The sequence below is a fragment of the Silurus aristotelis genome (genome assembly GCF_946808225.1).
Source record: "Silurus aristotelis genome assembly, chromosome: 6".
Classification (NCBI taxonomy): Eukaryota; Metazoa; Chordata; class Actinopteri; order Siluriformes; family Siluridae; genus Silurus; species Silurus aristotelis.
In genome coordinates, this window is record NC_139579.1 from 827,365 (window position 1) to 852,364 (window position 25,000).

General features: G+C 47.8%; 2 protein-coding genes across 6 annotated transcripts in view; both read left to right on the plus strand.

The window, feature by feature from the left end:
* The window catches only part of xpnpep3 (X-prolyl aminopeptidase 3, mitochondrial), a 13,635-nt gene extending 8,951 nt beyond the window's left edge, over window positions 1-4,684 (plus strand). For both annotated transcript variants that reach the window (XM_083545134.1, XM_083545135.1), the window contains 2 exons: window positions 2,063-2,183; window positions 2,259-4,684. In XM_083545134.1, coding sequence (XP_083401260.1) covers window positions 2,063-2,183; window positions 2,259-2,431 — 294 coding nt within the window. In that variant the 3' untranslated portion in view covers window positions 2,432-4,684. The remainder of the gene's footprint in view (window positions 1-2,062; window positions 2,184-2,258) is intronic.
* A 115-nt stretch (window positions 4,685-4,799) lies between these two features.
* ep300b (EP300 lysine acetyltransferase b) overlaps window positions 4,800-25,000 on the plus strand; it is a 33,731-nt gene continuing 13,530 nt past the window's right edge. For 2 of the 4 annotated variants that reach the window (XM_083545122.1, XM_083545123.1), the window contains exons 1-18: window positions 4,800-4,935; window positions 5,053-5,912; window positions 6,829-7,259; window positions 7,916-8,080; window positions 10,734-10,929; window positions 11,265-11,378; window positions 21,506-21,694; window positions 21,849-21,954; window positions 22,052-22,183; window positions 22,291-22,408; window positions 22,806-22,908; window positions 23,009-23,086; window positions 23,184-23,216; window positions 23,373-23,422; window positions 23,618-23,722; window positions 23,877-24,218; window positions 24,301-24,528; window positions 24,622-24,793. In XM_083545122.1, coding sequence (XP_083401248.1) covers window positions 5,819-5,912; window positions 6,829-7,259; window positions 7,916-8,080; window positions 10,734-10,929; window positions 11,265-11,378; window positions 21,506-21,694; window positions 21,849-21,954; window positions 22,052-22,183; window positions 22,291-22,408; window positions 22,806-22,908; window positions 23,009-23,086; window positions 23,184-23,216; window positions 23,373-23,422; window positions 23,618-23,722; window positions 23,877-24,218; window positions 24,301-24,528; window positions 24,622-24,793 — 2,656 coding nt within the window. In that variant the 5' untranslated portion in view covers window positions 4,800-4,935; window positions 5,053-5,818. Of the gene's footprint in view, window positions 4,936-5,052; window positions 5,913-6,828; window positions 7,260-7,915; window positions 8,081-10,733; window positions 10,930-11,264; window positions 11,379-21,505; window positions 21,695-21,848; window positions 21,955-22,051; window positions 22,184-22,290; window positions 22,409-22,805; window positions 22,909-23,008; window positions 23,087-23,183; window positions 23,217-23,372; window positions 23,423-23,617; window positions 23,723-23,876; window positions 24,219-24,300; window positions 24,529-24,621; window positions 24,794-25,000 lie in introns of those variants that run through there. The other 2 variants (XM_083545124.1, XM_083545125.1) reach the window with 1 other exon arrangement.

Consider the following 25,000-nt stretch of genomic DNA (forward strand, 5'->3'; position numbering starts at 1 on the left):
TTTACACACACACACACGCATACATGCACACACACATTCTCACACATTTACACACACACACACCGCACACATTCTCACACATTTACACACACACACACCGCACACATTCTCACACATTTACACACACACACACACCGCACACATTCACACACTGCACACATTCGCATACATTCACACACACCGCACACATACACACACACACACACACACACACACCGCACACATTCATAAGAAAAATGCCATTCACGTGTTCATTAGTTTTCTTAAAGCAGTACTTCATCTGTTTGATTCACTTCTTTCACTCGTTCTCTCACCTGCCTCTCTCTCTCTCTCTCTCTACCCCCCCCCCCCCTCTCTCTCTTTCTCTCTACCCCCCCCCCCCCTCTCTCTCTCTCTCTCTTTCTCTCTATCCTTGTTCTCTTTCAGCGCTTCCTAAGCAGAAGTGTGAAAAAAGCAATGAAACTGATTATTAATATAAAATATCTAACAGTTAATTACATGGTATGACCTAAAGTATTTGGACACCCGACTTTTCCACCCATATGTGGTTCTTCCCCAAAATGTTTCCACAATTGTATAGTTGCATAAAATGTTTGCTTTACCTTCTTCTTCTTCTTCTTCTGGCTTCTCCCATTAGGAGCCTCCACAGCGGATCATCTGTCTCCTTCTGTCCTCTACATCTGCCTCTTTCACACCATCTACCTGCATGTCTTCCCTCACCACATCCATAAACCTCCTCCTCCATCTTGAGCATTCTCCTACTGATATACCCCATGTCCCTCCTCTGCACATGTCCAAACCATCTCAATCTCACCTCCCTCACTTTGTCTCCTGCCTTCCTCCACTCTTATACGTCACCCTATGATCCTCCTTCTTCTTAAAATACGTGCCATTTTCATGCTTTTAGCAAAATCTACCATCATCTGCCCTTCCACATTCCTCTCCTTAAGGCCATACCTACCATCACCTCCTCATCACCTCTGTTCCCTTCACCTACATGCCCATTAAAGTCTGCTCCAATCTCCAATCTTTCAATCCTAGGTTCACCTTCTACCACTTCATCTCACTCACTCCAGAATCTTTCCTTCTCCTTCATCTCACAGCCAACTTGTGGAGCATAAACACTGATGACATTTATCATCATCCCTTCAACTTCCAGCTTCACGTTCATCACACTATCAGAAACTCTCTTCACCTCCACTACACTCTTACTGTACTCTTCCTTCAGAATCACCCCTACACCATTTCTCTTTCCATCCACACCATGATAGAACAGTTTAAACACCTCCAATGTTCCTGCTCTTACTCTCTTTCCACTTGGTCTCCTGAACACACAACATCTCTACCTTTCTCCTCTCCATCATATCAGCTCCCTCTCTCCCTTTACCCGTCATAGTACCAACATTTAAAGTACCAACCTGAACCTCCACTTCTCCTCCACTTCTCCTCCACTCTCCTCCACTTCTCCTTTCCCTTCTGTCTCTGTAGACGTCTTCCTCCTCTCCTTCTCCTGTGGTGGTTGTTGGTAACCTGGGCCTCGACCGATCTGCTATGAAGTTCTGATTCGTGATCTGAATATTTGATTTCGCACATGTTTTACACTGGATGTCCTTCATAACAAACCCTCCACATTTATCCAGACTTGAGACCGACACTGAGAGTCACCTGACCTGTGCAACACTAATGACTGGATTGAATGTTCCCTTCACCTGAACTTGGAAAGAATGTTTTGCATGAAGATCTGCTTTCCATGGGTTGGTAGAAGCTCTCTTGCTATTAACCCCATTGGGATGATGTGGATGCTGACTGCATCCTCCTCACTTAATTTCCTCTCCCTCAGTACCTGACTTCACTAAACACACATCCTTGTTGCTGAACAAATCTCCACAAAGTCTCAACAAAATCCAGTGGAACATCTTGCTAGAAGAAAAGAATGGGGGTTATTGTAATAGGAAATAGAGAACGCGATGGTCAATAAAAGAAGGTCTCGGGTGTCCACAAACATTTAGGGCATATCGTGTATTTCTCAGTTTTACATGATTGTTCTCTGTCCCTGGTCCAGGCAGCGAGACGTTACTGTCCCCATCATGTAGGTCATTACCTGGGGATGGACGTCCACGACACTCCTGATCTGTCTCGCTCTCAGCCCCTGCAGGCTGGCATGGTCATCACCATCGAGCCTGGTGAGAAACACACACACACAGCACTGTGATCATGTCTCAGGAGGTTGTGAGTTAAATTCTCTCTCTCTTTGACAGGTCTGTACTTCAGTGAGGATGATGACGCATGTCCGCAGCACTTCCGCGGCATCGGCGTACGTATAGAAGACGACGTGGTGATCCGAGAGCAAGATGGCCCCCTGATCCTGTCCACACACACTCCCAAATCAGTGCATGGTGTAGAAAGCGCCTGTGCAGGGTCACAAGGGTGAAGGAGGTTCTCCTGGTTCTCTACGTCACTCTGCTCACGTGTACGTGTTTAGTACCCTTCGTGATGTGCCCTTGTCTCAGGACGCTACAGGAGCCTGAGCACTGCAGGAGGACACGCTGAGACACATGTACTGTGTGTGTGTGTGTGTGTGTGTGTGTGTGTGTGTGTGTGTGTGTGTGTGTGTGTGTGTGTGTGTGTGTGTGTGTGAAAATGTGAATTACCTCGTCTGGTTCTTTACTTGACGTGTCTTTTATGTCTTTGGTTATTTTAGGAAAAAGAAAATCTGTTTAAAGCCTCAATAAAGGCGACGTCTGTCCCAAAAACGTTTCACACCTCACGCGTGGACAGAGAAGTTCTCACAGGAACTTGTGAAGGTCCATGTGCCCTTAAGATCAGTCCAATGTGTTTTTATGACTTTACATTTACAGCATACATTATATATATATTCACAATAAGGCCAAAAGTTTGTGGACACCTGGCCATAAGATTGGCATGTGCTTCTTTTTGATTCTCCATTTGATCTTTTTTATAAGTGCCACTCTTCTGAGATGTTCCACTAGATTTAATGGAGATTCATTAAGTCACAATTAAATTTCGGTGAGATGATGTGAGGAGGTTCCTGGGATGCAGTCAGCTTTTACATACATCCCAAAGTGATTCTATAGCAGGAGATCTTTCACACACTTTCAGTCCATGGAAAGCAGATCTTCATGGAGTTCGGTTTGAGCACAAATGTCAAGCTGGAACAGGTTTGGGTCTTCATGTTTAAGTGACGGGGAAATTTGCATGCAGCATTGAAAGACAAATTGTGTGTAGAACTTTATAGGAACGGTTTGGGGAAGATCATATGGGTGGAGTTCATGGAAGCAAATGAAACGTGGAGATAAAGAACACATTTATCAGTGGTTTAATACCCGTCCATTCTCTTTCTCCCGCTGGTTTCTATTTTATACACTTTTACATAGTGGTTTACTCCTTTAGACAGAATAAGTAGATGTTTGGATTCTCATCCAAACCTGATATACCAAATAAATCATCCTGCCTCAACATTTACCCCAATCTTCACCTTCACGTCTTTCCCACATAATGCAGGTACGAATCACCTGAATGAACAAAACCTGAAAAAACATTTCTCAGAAAGGCAAAGATTCTCACAATGTCTCTTGAGCTGCGTTCTCCAACATCTGGTTCTAAATTAAAACCTCCAGATGTAGTGATATCTCGATCTGACTAAGGAGAAGGTGTATAATGAGTGTGTTTTTGAGGGAAAGCGAGTTTTTTTGGAGGTATTTCCTGTAATTGAACTGATGATTGGGTGAGGAGAACCTCATGATGTGCTCAGGTTTCTGGACGGTTTTTGTAGGATTTTGGAAAATAAACATAGAATTGTGTTTTATTTCGATCAACACGACTATAATCTGGTGTTTGGTGGATTCACGGTGGCCTGGGAGTGTTTCTGTGTGAGACACGGAGATGTTTCATCATGTATGTGGTTTCTTCTGAGGAAAAAAACAACAACACTGCAACACTATCTCCAGCCATGTAAAACTAAAAAAAACAATAAATAAATAAATTCAGAAGGTAAATCAGAGCGCTTTTGGAATCCGAAATAATCCGGGAAAAGCCGAGCCCCGACACCGGATCCCTCTCTTTTCCTCCCCTCCTTTTCCCCTGTAATGTACCTCCAGCCCTCCCTCTTTCCCTTCAGTGCCAAAAGGAGGAGAAACAACAAGCCGCCATTTTGTTTTGTGCGGCCAGAGGAGCGGAGGAGGCACGAGAGGCAGACCGAGGAGAGCCGCTTGAACCCCGGCCACGGCGCGCACCGAGCTCCGCGGTCTTCTCAAACAACAAGAGGGAAAGAGGAGGAAAAAAGGGAAAGAGATAGAGAGGAAGAAAACCCAAACGTGGAGATGAAGATAATAAAAAAAATCACTCTGAAAATCTGAAGAAGAGGCGGAAGGGGATTTAAAAAAAAAAAACGGGAGGAGGAAAAAAAGCCTGCGGAGGGGGACGAGAGACGGAGAGAAAAGCGGGGGGTGAAGAAAGAAAGAAATAGATAGATTGTTTCTTTCGGACTTTTTTTTGTTTCCTCCGTCGGGGAGAAGAGAAGAGAGGAATGGATGCACTGCTTCCGAAATGAAAAGACGGAGGACGGTGTAAGGGGGGGGAAGGAAGAAAGAAAGGAAGAGAAAAAGAAGAAGAAAAAAAAGTGAAGGACGTCCACAACAAAGTGAAGGCAAGAAAAAAAAAATAGCCGAACCGAGAAGAAGTAAGAAAAAGACGGGGAGAACATGAAGGCGCAGGGGGTCACGGCACCAGAAAAGCCCGGGGCGCGTTCAGCAGAACCCCGAAAGATCTCCGAGTGCATCTCAGATCTGATCTGAAAAATCTTCAGCATTAATGCAGATGCGTTCAGTCTGACCCCTGGGTTCTTCTCCTCACCTGACCACTCGAGGATTCCTTCCTCGTTTCTTCTACTTCATTTGAGTTGGTTTGGACCACAAAGTGAGCAGATCCATCTTCGGATCTCAGGTGTCCTTCAAAAAAAAATTCTAATCTTCTCAAACTAATTGGACTGATAGTTTTTTTTTCTTGTTTTGCTCCTCTGTTGGATCATTTCAGATCTTTGCATGCATGGACGTTGTGGTGCATGCAGGAGGACATTTCTTCTGAGGTGTTCCAGCTTGGAGATCCGTGCATGTGCAGTTGGAGATGCAACCCTGCACGATTCGCTCTGTCCCATCACGAAAACACTAAAGTGCACCCCGGGAACACGGATGTTCATGGAGCTGGTGGTGGATCCAGACGGTTCTTCGACACTCCTGCGGTAACGTGTTGGGTTTTTCGTTAGTTCCTGCAGAAGAACGCAAGGGTCTTGGACCGTATCATGGTGTGTGTGTGTCGTGTGTGTTGACGTGAACTGCGTACGTTTCTATATTGTAAAAGTCGCTGTATCGATGAGGCGAGATCTGAGGACGTCCCGGACGACTTCTGGAATCGGACGATTAATCGCACGGATAAGCTGGAGATCGGTGGTGCAGAACGCCATGGAGAACTTCTTCAGGACTGTGGACGTGTCGAGGAACGCCGCGTGAGGCGAATTTCATGACGAGTGTCGAGTTTCCTAACGGTTCCATTGGCGTCCAAACAAAACCTCCAGCTTCCAAAACACTATGATAATCTCGAGACGGAGGAACGAAATCGCTCCGGGTTCTCTCGAGAAATAATTCATTCCAATTGTGGACATTTTCGATTTGACCTTCCCTTCGTTGGTCCTATGAACGTGGACAAGAGAGTTGAGAAATCCCTCGAATATTCACGCACTCAGACAGAGGTTTCCTGTCCCGTGCGGATATTTATGCTTTAAATCCAGAATCGGTGGAGAAATATGGCCGATAATGTTTTGGACTCGGGGCCGTCTTCAGCCAAAAGGCCGAAATTGTCCTCACCTGCTATCTCCGGTTCTGCCAGCGACTCGAATGGTACAGTATCGTTTCCTTCTCTTCAGGCTGTAGCTACATCTCACCTATCACTCATCATGTCTTTATTGTTTTTATGTCACATTTCATAGAATTTCCTTCCTCAGGTTTCTTACATGAAGATATTTGCTTGATCTTTCCTACGTTGAAATGGTGTTTGTTTGCTACCTAATTGCTAGCCTGTTTACTTAGCTCTTCAGGTTACTTCACCCAATTAAGCCCCGCCCCTCAATTCCAAGGGGGTGGTGATGTATTGAAACGATGGACGTGATGTGGACACCAAAATTCCACTTTTAAACCAAATTTGAATGCGGTGAGATCTCAGTGTTTGGGTATGGACGTCGAGTTGTTGTGGAAAAAGTGCCCGGTTTTCACATAAACTTGTTTATGGAGTGAAATCGGCAGCTTGATGTTCGCACATGTACCATGTCAACTTACATTTTGGACGACTCCAAAGGGGACGGCTCGATGCTGGTGTCTGTCATAGTTTCTCCTGGTTTCCAGAGAAATGGTCCATTTCAGCCCATTTTTATCTATTGTTACCTTCAAGCATGTGCTTTTTATTAACGTGGGTTTATCCAGCGGTGTGGACGGGGGGAGCGTTACTCCAGTGCGGGGGACACTGTGGAGCTAGTCTGTAGCGTGAGGCCGTTTTCTTTCTGCCTGGGTTGAAAAAGGCGCCAGTTTGATGCCTGTAGTAAAATTGTAACGTTTCTGCACGATATTTAACTATTTTATTCCGAGGCTACAAAAACATCTGTCACGTAATGACTGCAGAATAGCGATTTCTAATGTTGATATGTGGCTCACCGTATTGCAGGTCAGGAAGGATATTTATAACTATTTCTCTTAAATTGCATAACGTTTTGTAGCGTTAATATGCCAATATTTGTACCTATTTTATTTTTATTCTCTTTAGACTTCAGTTCCCTCTTTGACTTGGAGCATGACCTCCCCGATGAGCTCATCAGTTCATCTGACTTGGCGTTGCCTAACGGAGGGGTCGAGGTGTGCCAGCCTTCGCCCCTCGGCCCGATTCAGGACACGGCCGCCAAACACAAGCAGCTGTCCGAGCTCCTGTGTTCCACCTCGCAGCAGCATCAGCAGCAGGCGGGTATGATGGGCCCGGCCGGCTTCAACCGCACCATGATGGCAGCGCAGAAAGGAAACGGGCAGACGCAGGGCATGATGGGAGGCCAGGTCATGAACGGGGTACCCCGGATGGGTTACGTCAACAATACCGCTGGCATGAACATGACTGATCCTCTGCAGCAGCAGCAACAGCAGCAGCAGCAACAGCAACAACAACAGCAACAGCTCAGAGCTCAGCAACCTGGAGCCATGAACAAGGTAAAGTCCATTAACCCTCCCGCTAATGATCATCATCATCTTACCACGGTGTAGGTTCATCTCTTTATTTACCTCTGTTTATTACAGTCATGATATTAAAACTGTAAGTCACACCTTCGTAACTCGGGGGTCTACCTGTATATGAAAGCAGTTTTAGGGGACCAACTACTTTCTTGGACTCTAATTTTATACCAATTCGTTATAAGTAAACATCTTTTGGGGTCCGAACATGTTTGTTTATTGTCCCCCTGTTTGTTTTAACAGAATGAACCGAAATATATTAATATAAATGATTGCAGCGAATCACAAAAATGCTCCCGTACGTGCGATTCGAATGATGCTGGGCTTTTTAAGCTCCCCCGCTAGCCGTTTCTGTTGACTGATTAACACGTCCCATTCACGTGAACACACGACCGCTCTGTGTAGTTAGAACATTTCTTAAAGAGCAATATCAGCAGGATAAACGCTTTCATTCTGCGATCCTTAAAAAATGAATCAGTCGTTCAGCAATTAATCCACAGCTCACGTGCGTGCGGCTCCACGAGTCGTGATAAGTTTAACAGCAATCCAGTGGACTCCTAGTGAACATATTTTATATAATGATCATTTATAATCATTATACCAAGTATCTCTTTTTCTCTCTTTTTCTCTCTCAGATGAGCATGATTGCCAGTGCTGGCTCCGCCCCCTTCATGCCTCCTTACCCCCACGGAGGAGCTCAGTCATCTCTCACCCCATCACTCCAGAATAAAGTGTCTCCGAATCTCTCCCAGTTTGCCGTGGAGCAGAAACCCCAGCCTGGACAGAGTGTCCCCGGCCTGGTGAGTGGCATCATGGGAAACCGAGTCTTTTCTGCAGGGCCTCTAACGCCCACTGAAATGCTTCCACAGCACTTTTTCATTAGTTTCCGTGGTGGTTGTAGTTCTTTCTTTCGCGAGTCCAAATATAATTCGCTGTATTTTGACTACAAATTAGACCAACAGCCAATCAGCTTTTTGTTACTGGTGCAAATCTCTCGGCTCGGACCACAGACGCACTTTATTTTTCTGCGATGGGGAAGTGCGAGTTTAGACACTTGGTTTGAGGAAAAAAAAAAAAGGATTTAGGGTTTGGTTAAGGCCGGTCACTAACAGCGTATTTGTGTGTGTTTTTGTTGTGATTTAGGTCTTAAATTTTATTCTTAATGCTCTTATAAAGGTCTTAAAGTCTTAAATCTGACTTGGTGAAACCTGCAGAAACCCTGTTCCTGTTCCGTGTGTGTGTTTGGGGTGAGATCAGGAATATATGAGTTGCTCTGTATCCGGATGCAGACAAAATTCTTTTCAGAAGTTAAGCAGAATGTATTAATGAGTATGTGATGCCTAAAATCAACACCCCCCCGTTAAAAAAATGAGAGGTTTAGTGATCAGATTCCTCCGTTTACTAATAATAATAATAATAATAATATGAGGATTGAGTTTGATATGGTTGAAGCACCTGAATGACGCGCTCGAGTCTTTTTGTTTGCTACGGCGAAGAACGTAAAGCTGGTAAAGCTCATGCTCACAGGTCCTACTTTCTGATATTGAGCTGGACGCTGGAATTTCTCATCATCAGCTCTCTTACAGTAACCTGCAGATGTTCACAATATATAAGATATTTAATGTTTGAAGTGGTCCATGATTGTCTCTCCTGATTGAACCTCTGTCTCACCCGAAGAGGAGCAGCTTCGGAGCATGACCCTGCCACCACCATGCTTCACACGGTGTGGTGGCCAAACGTGTCTTTTAGAATGACGCCTACACAGTTCTACCTCGGTCTCCTCAGGTCTAGCTTGAGGAAGGGTTTCTGGTCAGACATGAGAAGAATATGACGATCTTGATTTAGAGCTGCAACAAATAATCAAAAAAATGGATAAATAATCCAAAATTAAATATGGTGTCATCTGAATGTTCTGGATTAGTTAAGATACACAGCCGCTTGTGAAAGGGCAGAGAGTTCAGGGTCAACCAGTAGCAGGAAAAAAAACCCACACTGGTGTGAGGGATGAAGGTGGAACATCAGCACAGTGAGTAAAAACTCTAGAATCCTCATCATGTGTAAATAGTGTAGTTTAATGGTGTTATTGTGTAAACTGTGTGTAACTTCAGGAAAGTCGCACTGGATCTGTTCTGTCGTGACTCGCGAGCGTCAGGTCACGTGATCCGTCCGCTCACGACATCATGATGATTCAATTAAACACGAAATCTAAAAGCAGCAAATAACAGCAGCAGTAAACGAGCACATTTTTACTCTCTGGTGTGGTTTTTCAGTGAGTGTTTATGCTTTTAAACACCAACGTATATTTAATATTTTTATTATTAAGTCTGTTCCTGCGTTTCTCCGTTTCATGATTTACTGCGACTTTACTACATTTCAATTCACTCACATTTAATTATTATACAAAATGACATTGAAATATTCCAGATGCTTATATCTTCACAAATTAACAAAATATTGTGTATTTTCAGAATGTTATGATATTTGATATGGATTCATTAAAGCAAAGCAACTTCTTATCAGCAGTTTTCATTCAAAACCATACAAATGTTGATTTGCACAAATTGCTTCATCCTTCGTTCTTAAATGCTGCTTTGTTTTGGGGTTTTTACAGAAAGAATTCAACAATTCAGCATGAACTCCTGAACGATCAGCACGAGCAGCTTTAAAACCTCCAAATTAAAGATGCTTCAACTCAACATGTGCTTTTTTTTTACTGCACTTTTATCCAGAAACGCCCTGAATTAGTGTTTAATCTCCTTCTTATAAACAAATCAGCAGCAAAACAAGCAAAAACATTTCGGTTTTTAATTCCGATTATCAAAATATATATTATGATGCATGTAGTGAGTGACCAGTGACTCGCCAGATGTTCCTGCATCTTGTTGAACGTTCCTCTCGTATCTTGAGCTTTTCAATCTTTTGGAGGATGGTCCTCTTCTTGGTGATGTTTCTGTGGTGATCCGTTGTTCTTGACGGCTTTCAGTGTTCCATGGTGCACTGACAGTATTGGAGATCCTTTTCTACCCCTTTCCTGATGGCTACCTTCCAGCCATGAGATCCTGCCTGCGGATTTGAAGCTCTTTGGCTTCAGCAGTCTGATGGAACCATGAAGCTGTGAAAAGGATCATGGATCCTGCTGATCTTTGCGTGACCAGCACTCTTCAGATGTTAATCAGTAACTTCACAGTGATATTTGCGTCTGAATGTGATTGGTTGATTGAGTAGTCACATGACCCGCTATAAGAAGCTGTGCGTGGTTATGTTGAGCAGGTTTTCGTACGCAACCAGTGTTGGAATTTTTACACCAAAAAACCCTGCAACTGTAACTAGCTAATGCAGATAGCAGCAGTTAGCTAACGTTGATTAGCTCTGCTCCTGAGAGAACTGTCGTGAGATCTGCATGTGTGCTCAGAAATATTGATGTGAATTTGTGTGTGCGTGTTGTGTGTACAGGCTGTAGCGCCCCCTGTGGCTGACCCTGAGAAGAGGAAGTTGATCCAGCAGCAGCTCGTCCTCCTGCTTCACGCTCACAAGTGTCAGCGTCGGGAGCAGAATAACGGAGAGCTACACTGCAGCCTGCCTCACTGCAGGACCATGAAGAACGTCCTCAATCACATGACCCACTGTCAGGCTGGGAAAACCTGCCAGGGTCCGTCTGTCTACCTGTCTTACTCTCTCTCTCTCTGTCTCTCTCTCTCTGTCTGTCTGTCTGTCTTTTTCTCTCTCAGTCTGTCTCTCTACCTGTCCCACTGTCTCTCTCTCTCTTCTCTCTCTGTCTGTTTATCTGTCTCTCACTCTCTCTTTCTTGCTTCCTGGTTTTCTGTCTGTCTTTCTCTCTCACTCTATCTCTCTGACTTCCTGTCTCTCTATCTGTATACCTGTCTCACTCTTTCTGTCTCACTCACTCTCTGATTTTCATGTTTGTGATATGTTATAAAATATCTCTCTCTTTCTCTTTCTCTCTCTCTCTCTCTCTCTCTGCAGTGGCTCACTGTGCGTCTTCAAGGCAGATCATCTCTCATTGGAAGAACTGCACACGACACGACTGTCCTGTCTGTCTGCCTTTAAAAAACGCAGGAGACAAGAGGAACCAGCAGTGTGCGTGTACACACACACGCGCAAACACACACACACACACACACACACACACACACACACACACACACACACACACACACACATATACATATACACCTCCACAACGTACATACACATATACCTAGACACCCACGACGTATACACACACACACATATATACCTCCACACCCACGACGTATACACACACACACACACATATATACCTCCACACCCACGACGTATATACACACACACACACATATATACCTCCACACCCACGACGTATACACACACACACACACATATACCTCCACACCCACGACGTATATACACACACACACACATATATACCTCCACACCCACGACGTATACACACACACACACATATATACCTCCACACCCACGACGTATACACACACACACATATATACCTCCACACCCACGACGTATACACACACACACACATATATACCTCCACACCCACGACGTATACACACACACACACACATATATACCTCCACACCCACGACGTATACACACACACACATATATACCTCCACACCCACGACGTATACACACACACACACATATATACCTCCACACCCACGACGTATACACACACACACACACATATATACCTCCACACCCACGACGTATACACACACACACACATATATACCTCCACACCCACGACGTATACACACACACACATATATACCTCCACACCCACGACGTATACACACACACACACATATATACCTCCACACCCACGACGTATACACACACACACACACATATATACCTCCACACCCACGACGTATACACACACACACACATATATACCTCCACACCCACGACGTATATACACACACACACACATATATACCTCCACACCCACGACGTATACACACACACACACATATATACCTCCACACCCACGACGTATACACACACACACACATATATACCTCCACACCCACGACGTATACACACACACACACATATATACCTCCACACCCACGACGTATATACACACACACACATATATACCTCCACACCCACGACGTATACACACACACACACATATATACCTCCACACCCACGACGTATACACACACACACACATATATACCTCCACACCCACGACGTATACACACACACACACATATATACCTCCACACCCACGACGTATATACACACACACACACATATATACCTCCACACCCACGACGTATATACACACACACACACACATATATACCTCCACACCCACGACGTATACACACACACACACACATATATACCTCCACACCCACGACGTACACACACACACACACATATATACCTCCACACCCACGACGTATACACACACACACACATATATACCTCCACACCCACGACGTATACACACACACACACATATATACCTCCACACCCACGACGTATACACACACACACACATATATACCTCCACACCCACGACGTATATACACACACACACACATATATACCTCCACACCCACGACGTACACACACACACACACACATATATACCTCCACACCCACGACGTATATACACACACACACACATATATACCTCCACACCCACGACGTATATACACACACACACACATATATACCTCCACACCCACGACGTATATACACACACACACACATATATACCTCCACACCCACGACGTATATACACACACACACACATATATACCTCCACACCCACGACGTATATACACACACACACACATATATACCTCCACACCCACGACGTATACACACACACACACATATATACCTCCACACCCACGACGTATACACACACACACACATATATACCTCCACACCCACGACGTACACACACACACACACATATATACCTCCACACCCACGACGTATATACACACACACACACATATATACCTCCACACCCACGACGTATACACACACACACACACATATATACCTCCACACCCACGACGTATACACACACACACACGTATACCTCCACACCCACGACGTATACACACACACACACGTATACCTCCACACCCACGACGTATATACACACACACACATATATACCTCCACACCCACGACGTATACACACACACACACGTATACCTCCACACCCACGACGTATACACACACACACACACACGTATACCTCCACACCCACGACGTATACACACACACACACACATATATACCTCCACACCCACGACGTATACACACACACACACATATACCTCCACACCCACGACGTATACACACACACACACATATATACCTCCACACCCACGACGTATACACACACACACACGTATACCTCCACACCCACGACGTATACACACACACACACACATATATACCTCCACACCCACGACGTATACACACACACACACGTATACCTCCACACCCACGACGTATACACACACACACACGTATACCTCCACACCCACGACGTATACACACACACACACGTATACCTCCACACCCACGACGTATACACACACACACACGTATACCTCCACACCCACGACGTATACACACACACACACGTATACCTCCACACCCACGACGTATACACACACACACACGTATACCTCCACACCCACGACGTATACACACACACACACGTATACCTCCACACCCACGACGTATACACACACACACACGTATACCTCCACACCCACGACGTATACACACACACACACACACGTATACCTCCACACCCACGACGTATACACACACACACACGTATACCTCCACACCCACGACGTATACACACACACACACACACGTATACCTCCACACCCACGACGTATACACACACACACACACACGTATACCTCCACACCCACGACGTATACACACACACACACACGTATACCTCCACACCCACGACGTATACACACACACACACGTATACCTCCACACCCACGACGTATACACACACACACACACACGTATACCTCCACACCCACGACGTATACACACACACACACGTATACCTCCACACCCACGACGTATACACACACACACACGTATACCTCCACACCCACGACGTATACACACACACACACGTATACCTCCACACCCACGACGTATACACACACACACACACACGTATACCTCCACACCCACGACGTATACACACACACACACACACGTATACCTCCACACCCACGACGTATACACACACACACACGTATACCTCCACACCCACGACGTATACACACACACACACACACGTATACCTCCACACCCACGACGTATACACACACACACACACGTATACCTCCACACCCACGACGTATACACACACACACACGTATACCTCCACACCCACGACGTATACACACACACACACGTATACCTCCACACCCACGACGTATACACACACACACACACGTATACCTCCACACCCACGACGTATACACACACACACACGTATACCTCCACACCCACGACGTATACACACACACACACACACGTATACCTCCACACCCACGACGTATACACACACACACACACGTATACCTCCACACCCACGACGTATACACACACACACACGTATACCTCCACACCCACGACGTATACACACACACACACGTATACCTCCACACCCACGACGTATACACACACACACACGTATACCTCCACACCCACGACGTATACACACACACACACACACGTATACCTCCACACCCACGACGTATACACACACACACACACACGTATACCTCCACACCCACGACGTATACACACACACACACGTATACCTCCACACCCACGACGTATACACACACACACACACACACGTATACCTCCACACCCACGACGTATACACACACACACACGTATACCTCCACACCCACGACGTATACACACACACACACGTATACCTCCACACCCACGACGTATACACACACACACACGTATACCTCCACACCCACGACGTATACACACACACACACACACGTATACCTCCACACCCACGACGTATACACACACACACACACGTATACCTCCACACCCACGACGTATACACACACACACACGTATACCTCCACACCCACGACGTATACACACACACACACGTATACCTCCACACCCACGACGTATACACACACACACACGTATACCTCCACACCCACGACGTATACACACACACACACGTATACCTCCACACCCACGACGTATACACACACACACACACGTATACCTCCACACCCACGACGTGTACACACACACACACACGTATACCTCCACACCCACGACGTGTACACACACACACACACGTATACCTCCACACCCACGACGTGTACACACACACACACACGTATACCTCCACACCCACGACGTGTACACACACACACACACGTATACCTCCACACCCACGACGTGTACACACACACACACACGTATACCTCCACACCCACGACGTGTACACACACACACACACGTATACCTCCACACCCACGACGTGTACACACACACACACACGTATACCTCCACACCCACGACGTGTACACACACACACACACGTATAACTCCACACCCACGACGTATACACACACACGTATACCTCCACACCCACGACGTACACACACACGTATACCTCCACGACGTACACACACACGTATACCTCCACACCCACGACGTACTCACACACGTATACCTCCACACCCACGACGTACTCACACACGTATACCTCCACACCCACGACGTACACACACACACGTATACCTCCACACCCACGACGTACACACACACACGTATACCTCCACACCCACGACGTACACACACACACGTATACCTCCACACCCACGACGTACACACACACACGTATACCTCCACACCCACGACGTACACACACACACGTATACCTCCACACCCACGACGTACACACACACACGTATACCTCCACACCCACGACGTACACACACACGTATACCTCCACGACGTACACACACACGTATACCTCCACGACGTACACACACACGTATACCTCCACACCCACGACGTACACACACACACGTATACCTCCACACCCACGACGTACACACACACACACGTATACACACACACCCACGACGTGTACACACACACACGTATACCTCCACACCCACGACGTGTACACACACACACGTATACACACACACCCACGACGTGTACACACACACACGTATACCTCCACACCCACGACGTATACACACACACACGTATACCTCCACACCCACGACGTATACACACACACACACGTATACCTCCACACCCACGACGTACACACACACGTATACCTCCACGACGTACACACACACGTATACCTCCACGACGTACACACACACGTATACCTCCACACCCACGACGTACACACACACGTATACCTCCACGACGTACACACACACGTATACCTCCACACCCACGACGTACTCACACACGTATACCTCCACACCCACGACGTACTCACACACACGTATACCTCCACACCCACGACGTACACACACACACGTATACCTCCACACCCACGACGTACACACACACACGTATACCTCCACACCCACGACGTACACACACACACGTATACCTCCACACCCACGACGTACACACACACGTATACCTCCACGACGTACACACACACGTATACCTCCACACCCACGACGTACTCACACACGTATACCTCCACACCCACGACGTACTCACACACACGTATACCTCCACACCCACGACGTACACACACACACGTATACCTCCACACCCACGACGTACACACACACACACGTATACCTCCACACCCACGACGTACACACACACACGTATACCTCCACACCCACGACGTACACACACACACGTATACCTCCACACCCACGACGTACACACACACGTATACCTCCACACCCACGACGTACACACACACGTATACCTCCACGACGTACACACACACGTATACCTCCACGACGTACACACACACGTATACCTCCACGACGTACACACACACGTATACCTCCACGACGTACACACACACGTATACCTCCACGACGTACACACACACGTATACCTCCACGACGTACACACACACGTATACCTCCACACCCACGACGTACACACACACACGTATACCTCCACACCCACGACGTACACACACACACGTATACCTCCACACCCACGACGTACACACACACGTATACCTCCACACCCACGACGTACACACACACACACACACGTATACCTCCACACCCACGACGTACACACAGACGTATACCTCCACACCCACGACGTACACACAGACGTATACCTCCACACCCACGACGTGTACACACACACGTATACCTCCACACCCACGACGTACACACAGACGTATACCTCCACACCCACGACGTACACACACACACTTATACCTCCACACCCACGACGTACACACACACACGTATACCTCCACACCCACGACGTACACACACACACGTATACCTCCACACCCACGACGTACACACACACACGTATACCTCCACACCCACGACGTACACACACACACGTATACCTCCACACCCACGACGTACACACACACACGTATACCTCCACACCCACGACGTACACACACACACGTATACCTCCACACCCACGACGTACACACACACACGTATACCTCCACACCCACGACGTACACACACACACGTATACCTCCACACCCACGACGTACACACACACACGTATACCTCCACACCCACGACGTACACACACACACACGTATACCTCCACGACGTACACACACACGTATACCTCCACACCCACGACGTACACACACACGTATACCTCCACACCCACGACGTATACACACACACACACGTATACCTCCACACCCACGACGTACACACAGACGTATACCTCCACACCCACGACGTACACACACACACGTATACCTCCACACCCACGACGTACACACACACACGTATACCTCCACACCCACGACTTACACACACACACACGTATACCTCCACGACGTACACACACACGTATACCTCCACACCCACGACGTACACACACACGTATACCTCCACACCCACGACGTATACACACACACACACGTATACCTCCACACCCACGACGTACACACAGACGTATACCTCCACACCCACGACGTACACACACACTTATACCTCCACACCCACGACGTACACACACACACGTATACCTCCACACCCACGACGTACACACACACACGTATACCTCCACACCCACGACGTACACACACACACGTATACCTCCACACCCACGACGTACACACACACACGTATACCTCCACACCCACGACCTACACACACACACGTATACCTCCACACCCACGACCTACACACACACACGTATACCTCCACACCCACGACGTGTACACACACACGTATACCTCCACACCCACGACGTGTACACACACACGTATACCTCCACACCCACGACGTACACACACACGTATACCTCCACGACGTACACACACACGTATACCTCCACGACGTACACACACACGTATACCTCCACACACGTATACCTCCACACCCACGACGTGTACACACACACGTATACCTCCACGACGTACACACACACGTATACCTCCACACCCACGACGTACACACACACGTATACCTCCACACCCACGACGTATACACACACACACACGTATACCTCCACACCCACGACGTACACACAGACGTATACCTCCACACCCACGACGTACACACACACTTATACCTCCACACCCACGACGTACACACACACACGTATACCTCCACACCCACGACGTACACACACACACGTATACCTCCACACCCACGACGTACACACACACACGTATACCTCCACACCCACGACGTACACACACACACGTATACCTCCACACCCACGACGTACACACACACACGTATACCTCCACACCCACGACCTACACACACACACGTATACCTCCACACCCACGACCTACACACACACACGTATACCTCCACACCCACGACCTACACACACACACGTATACCTCCACACCCACGACGTGTACACACACACGTATACCTCCACACCCACGACGTGTACACACACACGTATACCTCCACGACGTACACACACACGTATACCTCCACGACGTACACACACACGTATACCTCCACACCCACGACGTGTACACACACACGTATACCTCCACACCCACGACGTGTACACACACACGTATACCTCCACACCCACGACGTGTACACACACACGTATACCTCCACACCCACGACGTGTACACACACACGTATACCTCCACACCCACGACGTGTACACACACACGTATACCTCCACACCCACGACGTGTACACACACACGTATACCTCCACACCCACGACGTGTACACACACACGTATACCTCCACACCCACGACGTGTACACACACACGTATACCTCCACACCCACGACGTGTACACACACACGTATACCTCCACACCCACGACGTGTACACACACACGTATACCTCCACACCCACGACGTGTACACACACACACGTATACCTCCACACCCACGACGTGTACACACACACACGTATACCTCCACACCCACGACGTACACACAGACGTATACCTCCACGACGTACACACACACGTATACCTCCACGACGTACACACACACGTATACCTCCACGACGTACACACACACGTATACCTCCACGACGTACACACACACGTATACCTCCACGACGTACACACACACGTATACCTCCACGACGTACACACACACGTATACCTCCACACCCACGACGTACACACAGACGTATACCTCCACACCCACGACGTGTACACACAGACGTATACCTCCACACCCACGACGTGTACACACACACGTATACCTCCACACCCACGACGTGTACACACACACGTATACCTCCACACCCACGACGTGTACACACACACACGTATACCTCCACACCCACGACGTGTACACACACACACGTATACCTCCACACCCACGACGTGTACACACACACACGTATACCTCCACACCCACGACGTGTACACACACACACGTATACCTCCACACCCACGACGTACACACAGACGTATACCTCCACGACGTACACACACACGTATACCTCCACGACGTACACACACACGTATACCTCCACGACGTACACACACACGTATACCTCCACGACGTACACACAGACGTATACCTCCACACCCACGACGTACACACAGACGTATACCTCCACACCCACGACCTGTACCCACACACGTATACCTCCACACCCACGACGTACACACACACGTATACCTCCACACCCACGACGTACACACACACGTATACCTCCACACCCACGACCTGTACCCACACACGTATACCTCCACACCCACGACGTACACACACACGTATACCTCCACACCCACGACCTATACCCACACACGTATACCTCCACACCCACGACCTATACCCACACACGTATACCTCCACACCCACGACCTATACCCACACACGTATACCTCCACACCCACGACCTATACCCACACACGTATACCTCCACACCCACGACGTATACCCACACACGTATACCTCCACACCCACGACCTGTACCCACACACGTATACCTCCACACCCACGACCTGTACCCACACACGTATACCTCCACACCCACGACCTGTACCCACACACGTATACCTCCACACCCACGACCTGTACCCACACACGTATACCTCCACACCCACGACGTATACACACACACGTATACCTCCACACCCACGACCTGTACCCACACACGTATACCTCCACACCCACGACCTGTACCCACACACGTATACCTCCACACCCACGACCTGTACCCACACACGTATACCTCCACACCCACGACCTATACCCACACACGTATACCTCCACACCCACGCCCTATACCCACACACACACACACACACTCCCCACCTTAAGAACGAGTGAAGTTCTAAACGAGCGTTTGTAGCATGAATTTGTTCGTTTTTGACAATTTATATCTCCTAATGATCAACCAAACAACCAAATATTCTAAATCAAATCGTTATATATCCCTTCACACACACACACACACACACACACACACACTCTTTCATGAATGGGCTGAAATGTTAAATGTGTGATTCTTTCTGCAGCTCTGTTGGGCGGAGCTAGTGTGGCAGTGGGCGGGTCTGTGGGTGGTTCTGCCCCTTGTGCTCCATCCTCAGGACCCAACCTGAACTCGGCGGGGCAGATCGATCCGAGCTCCATAGAGAGAGCGTACGCCGCGCTGGGCCTCAGCTACACGGGGCAGACGGGCCAGATCGCTCCCTCAACTGCCACTGGTGTGTGTGTGTGTGTGTGTGTGTGTGTGTGTGTGGTTGTGGTTGTAGTGTGAGATTATCGGTATCAACAGCTGTAATCTGTACTCTGGTAGCTAATCTGGGTGCTATCTGTGATAAAATCTGGTGATTTTATCTGTGTGTTTGTCTCGTGCAGGTGTTAATCAGGTTGGTGTTAATGGCAGTGTTGGTGTTCAGTCACAATCACAGCAGGCGAACCACCTGCCAGACGCTCTGTTACACCGGAACCTCAACACACACAGGTACATACGCAGTCACGTCTTCACTCAGGACGTCACCACATCCTCCAGTCCAGGAGACACGCTCACGTCTCTGTCTGTTTCCCTACGTCTCTTTTAGTCTGATGAGTGATGGAGGAGGGGCGGGGCCTATGACGTCTGTTTCCATTACCAATCCCACTTCTGCAGGAATGAGGAAGAGCTGGCATGAGGACATCACGCAGGACCTACGCAACCATCTCGTCCACAAACTGTGAGTCTCACACGTGCACTACACACGCGCACACCGTACACGCATGGGCACACACACACAAGTATTCAATTATATCTGAGAAACCTGATAAGTGTGTGTGTGTGTAGTGTCCAGGCAATCTTCCCCACCCCGGACCCTGCTGCTCTGAAGGACAGGAGGATGGAAAACCTGGTAGCGTACGCACGCAAGGTGGAGGGAGACATGTACGAGTCCGCCAACAGTAGGGTGAGCGTGCGCGCACACACGCACGCACACAAACACACACACACACACACAGGACACCATGAACGCCTGAGTGAAGATGGAGAAATGCTTGTGCAGTGCAGGAGTGATGTTTTATTCCTCCTCAGATGTTTAGTTGCAGCTGCACTGGTCTCTGTGTGTAGCTGAGATACAGTATAGAGGAGATTCTCAACCTATTTCTCTCCCTCTTTCTGTCTCTCTCTCCCTTATTCTTTTCCTTTCTCTCTCTTCTTTTTTCTGTCTATTCCCTGTCTTTTTCTCTCTCTGTCCCCCCATTTCTATTTTCTTTTCCACTCTTTTCTGTATGTCTCCTCTTCCTTTTTTCTGTCCCTCTTTCTGTCCCGTACCCCCCCACTCTCCCTCTCTCTCTCTCTCTCAGGCTGAATATTATCACCTGCTTGCTGAGAAGATCTATAAAATCCAGAAGGAGTTGGAGGAGAAGAGGAAAACCAGACTACAGAAACAGAGCACACACTCGGAGAGTGAGTACACACACACACACACACACACACACACACACACACACACAGATTATTGTGTGTGTATAAAATGAACGAGTGATGATCGCTCTCTTTTTCTCAGATGGTCCTCTGGCAGATCAGTCACTCCTTCGTCCCACTGGACCGAACCAGATGGTCAACAGAATGCCAAATCCTGCTGGTACATACACACACACACACACACACACACACACACACACACACACACACACACTGCAGATCCAGAAATGTCAGTAGTTATGGTTTCTGTCCAGCAGATGGCGCTGTGCTGAGTTCTGCACTACTGAACTGTGATTAGTTTCTAATTATATTATAATTTTATTCATTAATTTTAGTGTTGATTTTTAAATATTTAAAATAATGAATTTGACTCAAACTAATAAATGCAGAATTTATTTGTATTGTTATTTTGTTAATCCCGCCCCCCCCTTCATCCACCTGTGCAGGTATGAATCAGTTTGGTCAGATGGGGGCTCAGCCTCAGCACATCAACCAGGTAATCAAGAATAATAAATATTAATCATATTAATTTATAATATGAATTAAAGCTGCCGTAAGCAACATTCGTGGTAAAGGTTCTGCTTCTGCGTAAGAAGGGTTATCACTAAAACCCACCATATTGGATTGTACCATTTATCCCCCTCATGAGTATTAATTGAAGTGTGTGTGTGTGTGTGTTTGTGTTTATTAGCTGGGCATGCAGGGGGTACCTCGAATGGCGCAGCCTTCCATGGCTCAGCTGCAAAACCAGTTCAATCCAAACCAGTTCCCGTTAGGCGTGTCCAGCCCGGTCCAGGTGAGTGCGTGCGCACACACACACACACACACACACACACACACACACACACACACACACACACACACACACACTTTCACCCAACTCCACTTATAAACACCTGAGTTTCTTTTATAATTTATATTATACTTATTTAATCCTCTCCCATGTCTAGATGTCCAATCCACAAATGCTCAATAGTCCAGCTGTTCAGACTCCGCCCACAAGCTCTACATCCAACCTCCCACCTCCGTCGCAACTCCAGACCCCACCCCTCCACCAAACCACGCCCTCCCCAGCGGCCAGACGCACGCCCACGCCTCATCAGACTCCGCCCCACATGCCCGGCAGTCAAACGCCTCAGCCGCACACGCCCAACTCGGCCATTATGGCCCCGCCCACTCCACAGCAGCTGGACAGGGCCAGTCAGATGCAGTCGCAGGGAGGCGGAGCTTCCGAGGCTTTGTCTGTGCCTTCACAGGAAGCTCTGGGGCAGAACACTCAGCTTCAGTCCCCGGTGAGTGACGCCGTCTCTGGTGCTGCCCCCTTTTACTTTTCTCTTCTGATTTATCCTCAATTTAAATCTCTGTCTCTTCCAGATGTCTCAAAAGCAGGTCATGATGACGGACGGCCCGACGTTGACCCCTGCCTCGGCTGCCTCCGTCGACCTCGAGCCGAACTCCGCCCCCGAAACCGAGCTAAAAATGGAGGTCAAAAAACAGGAGGACGGAGAAGAGGAGGACGAGGAGGAAGAGGCACTGGAGGACAAGACGAAAATGAAGACTGAAGCTGTGCAGGACGAGGTGAAGACCGAGGAGAAACCGGAGGTTGGTGATGTAACACGCAGCGTAGACAATCATGTGGCGTTCCTTTATTTATTTATTTATTTTTGTAATCGTTTTGTCTTATTGGTCAAGCAGATTAGGAAGGAGGAGCCAGAGGCGGAGTCTGGTAAGGTGGAGCCAATGGAGGCGTCCACGGAGGAAAGTGGAGAAGACAAGAAGCCGGAGATCAAGGTCGAGCCTAAAGAGGAGAAAGAAGGAAAAGAAACCACAACTGACTCGTCCACCACTGCGGAGAGCAAGAAGAAAAGTATGAACACACACACACACACACACACACACACACGCATCTGTCTCTGTTGTTTTTTTTTTTAAGTGAGTGTACGACATGTGACCAGAGCTACATTTATTTCAACAAGCTGTAATTTAGGCATTAAGCCACAAGGGGGCATCATGGGAATACCAGAGCCAGTAATAAAATCTCATGTGCAGATAATTGAAGATGTTCTCCAGATTT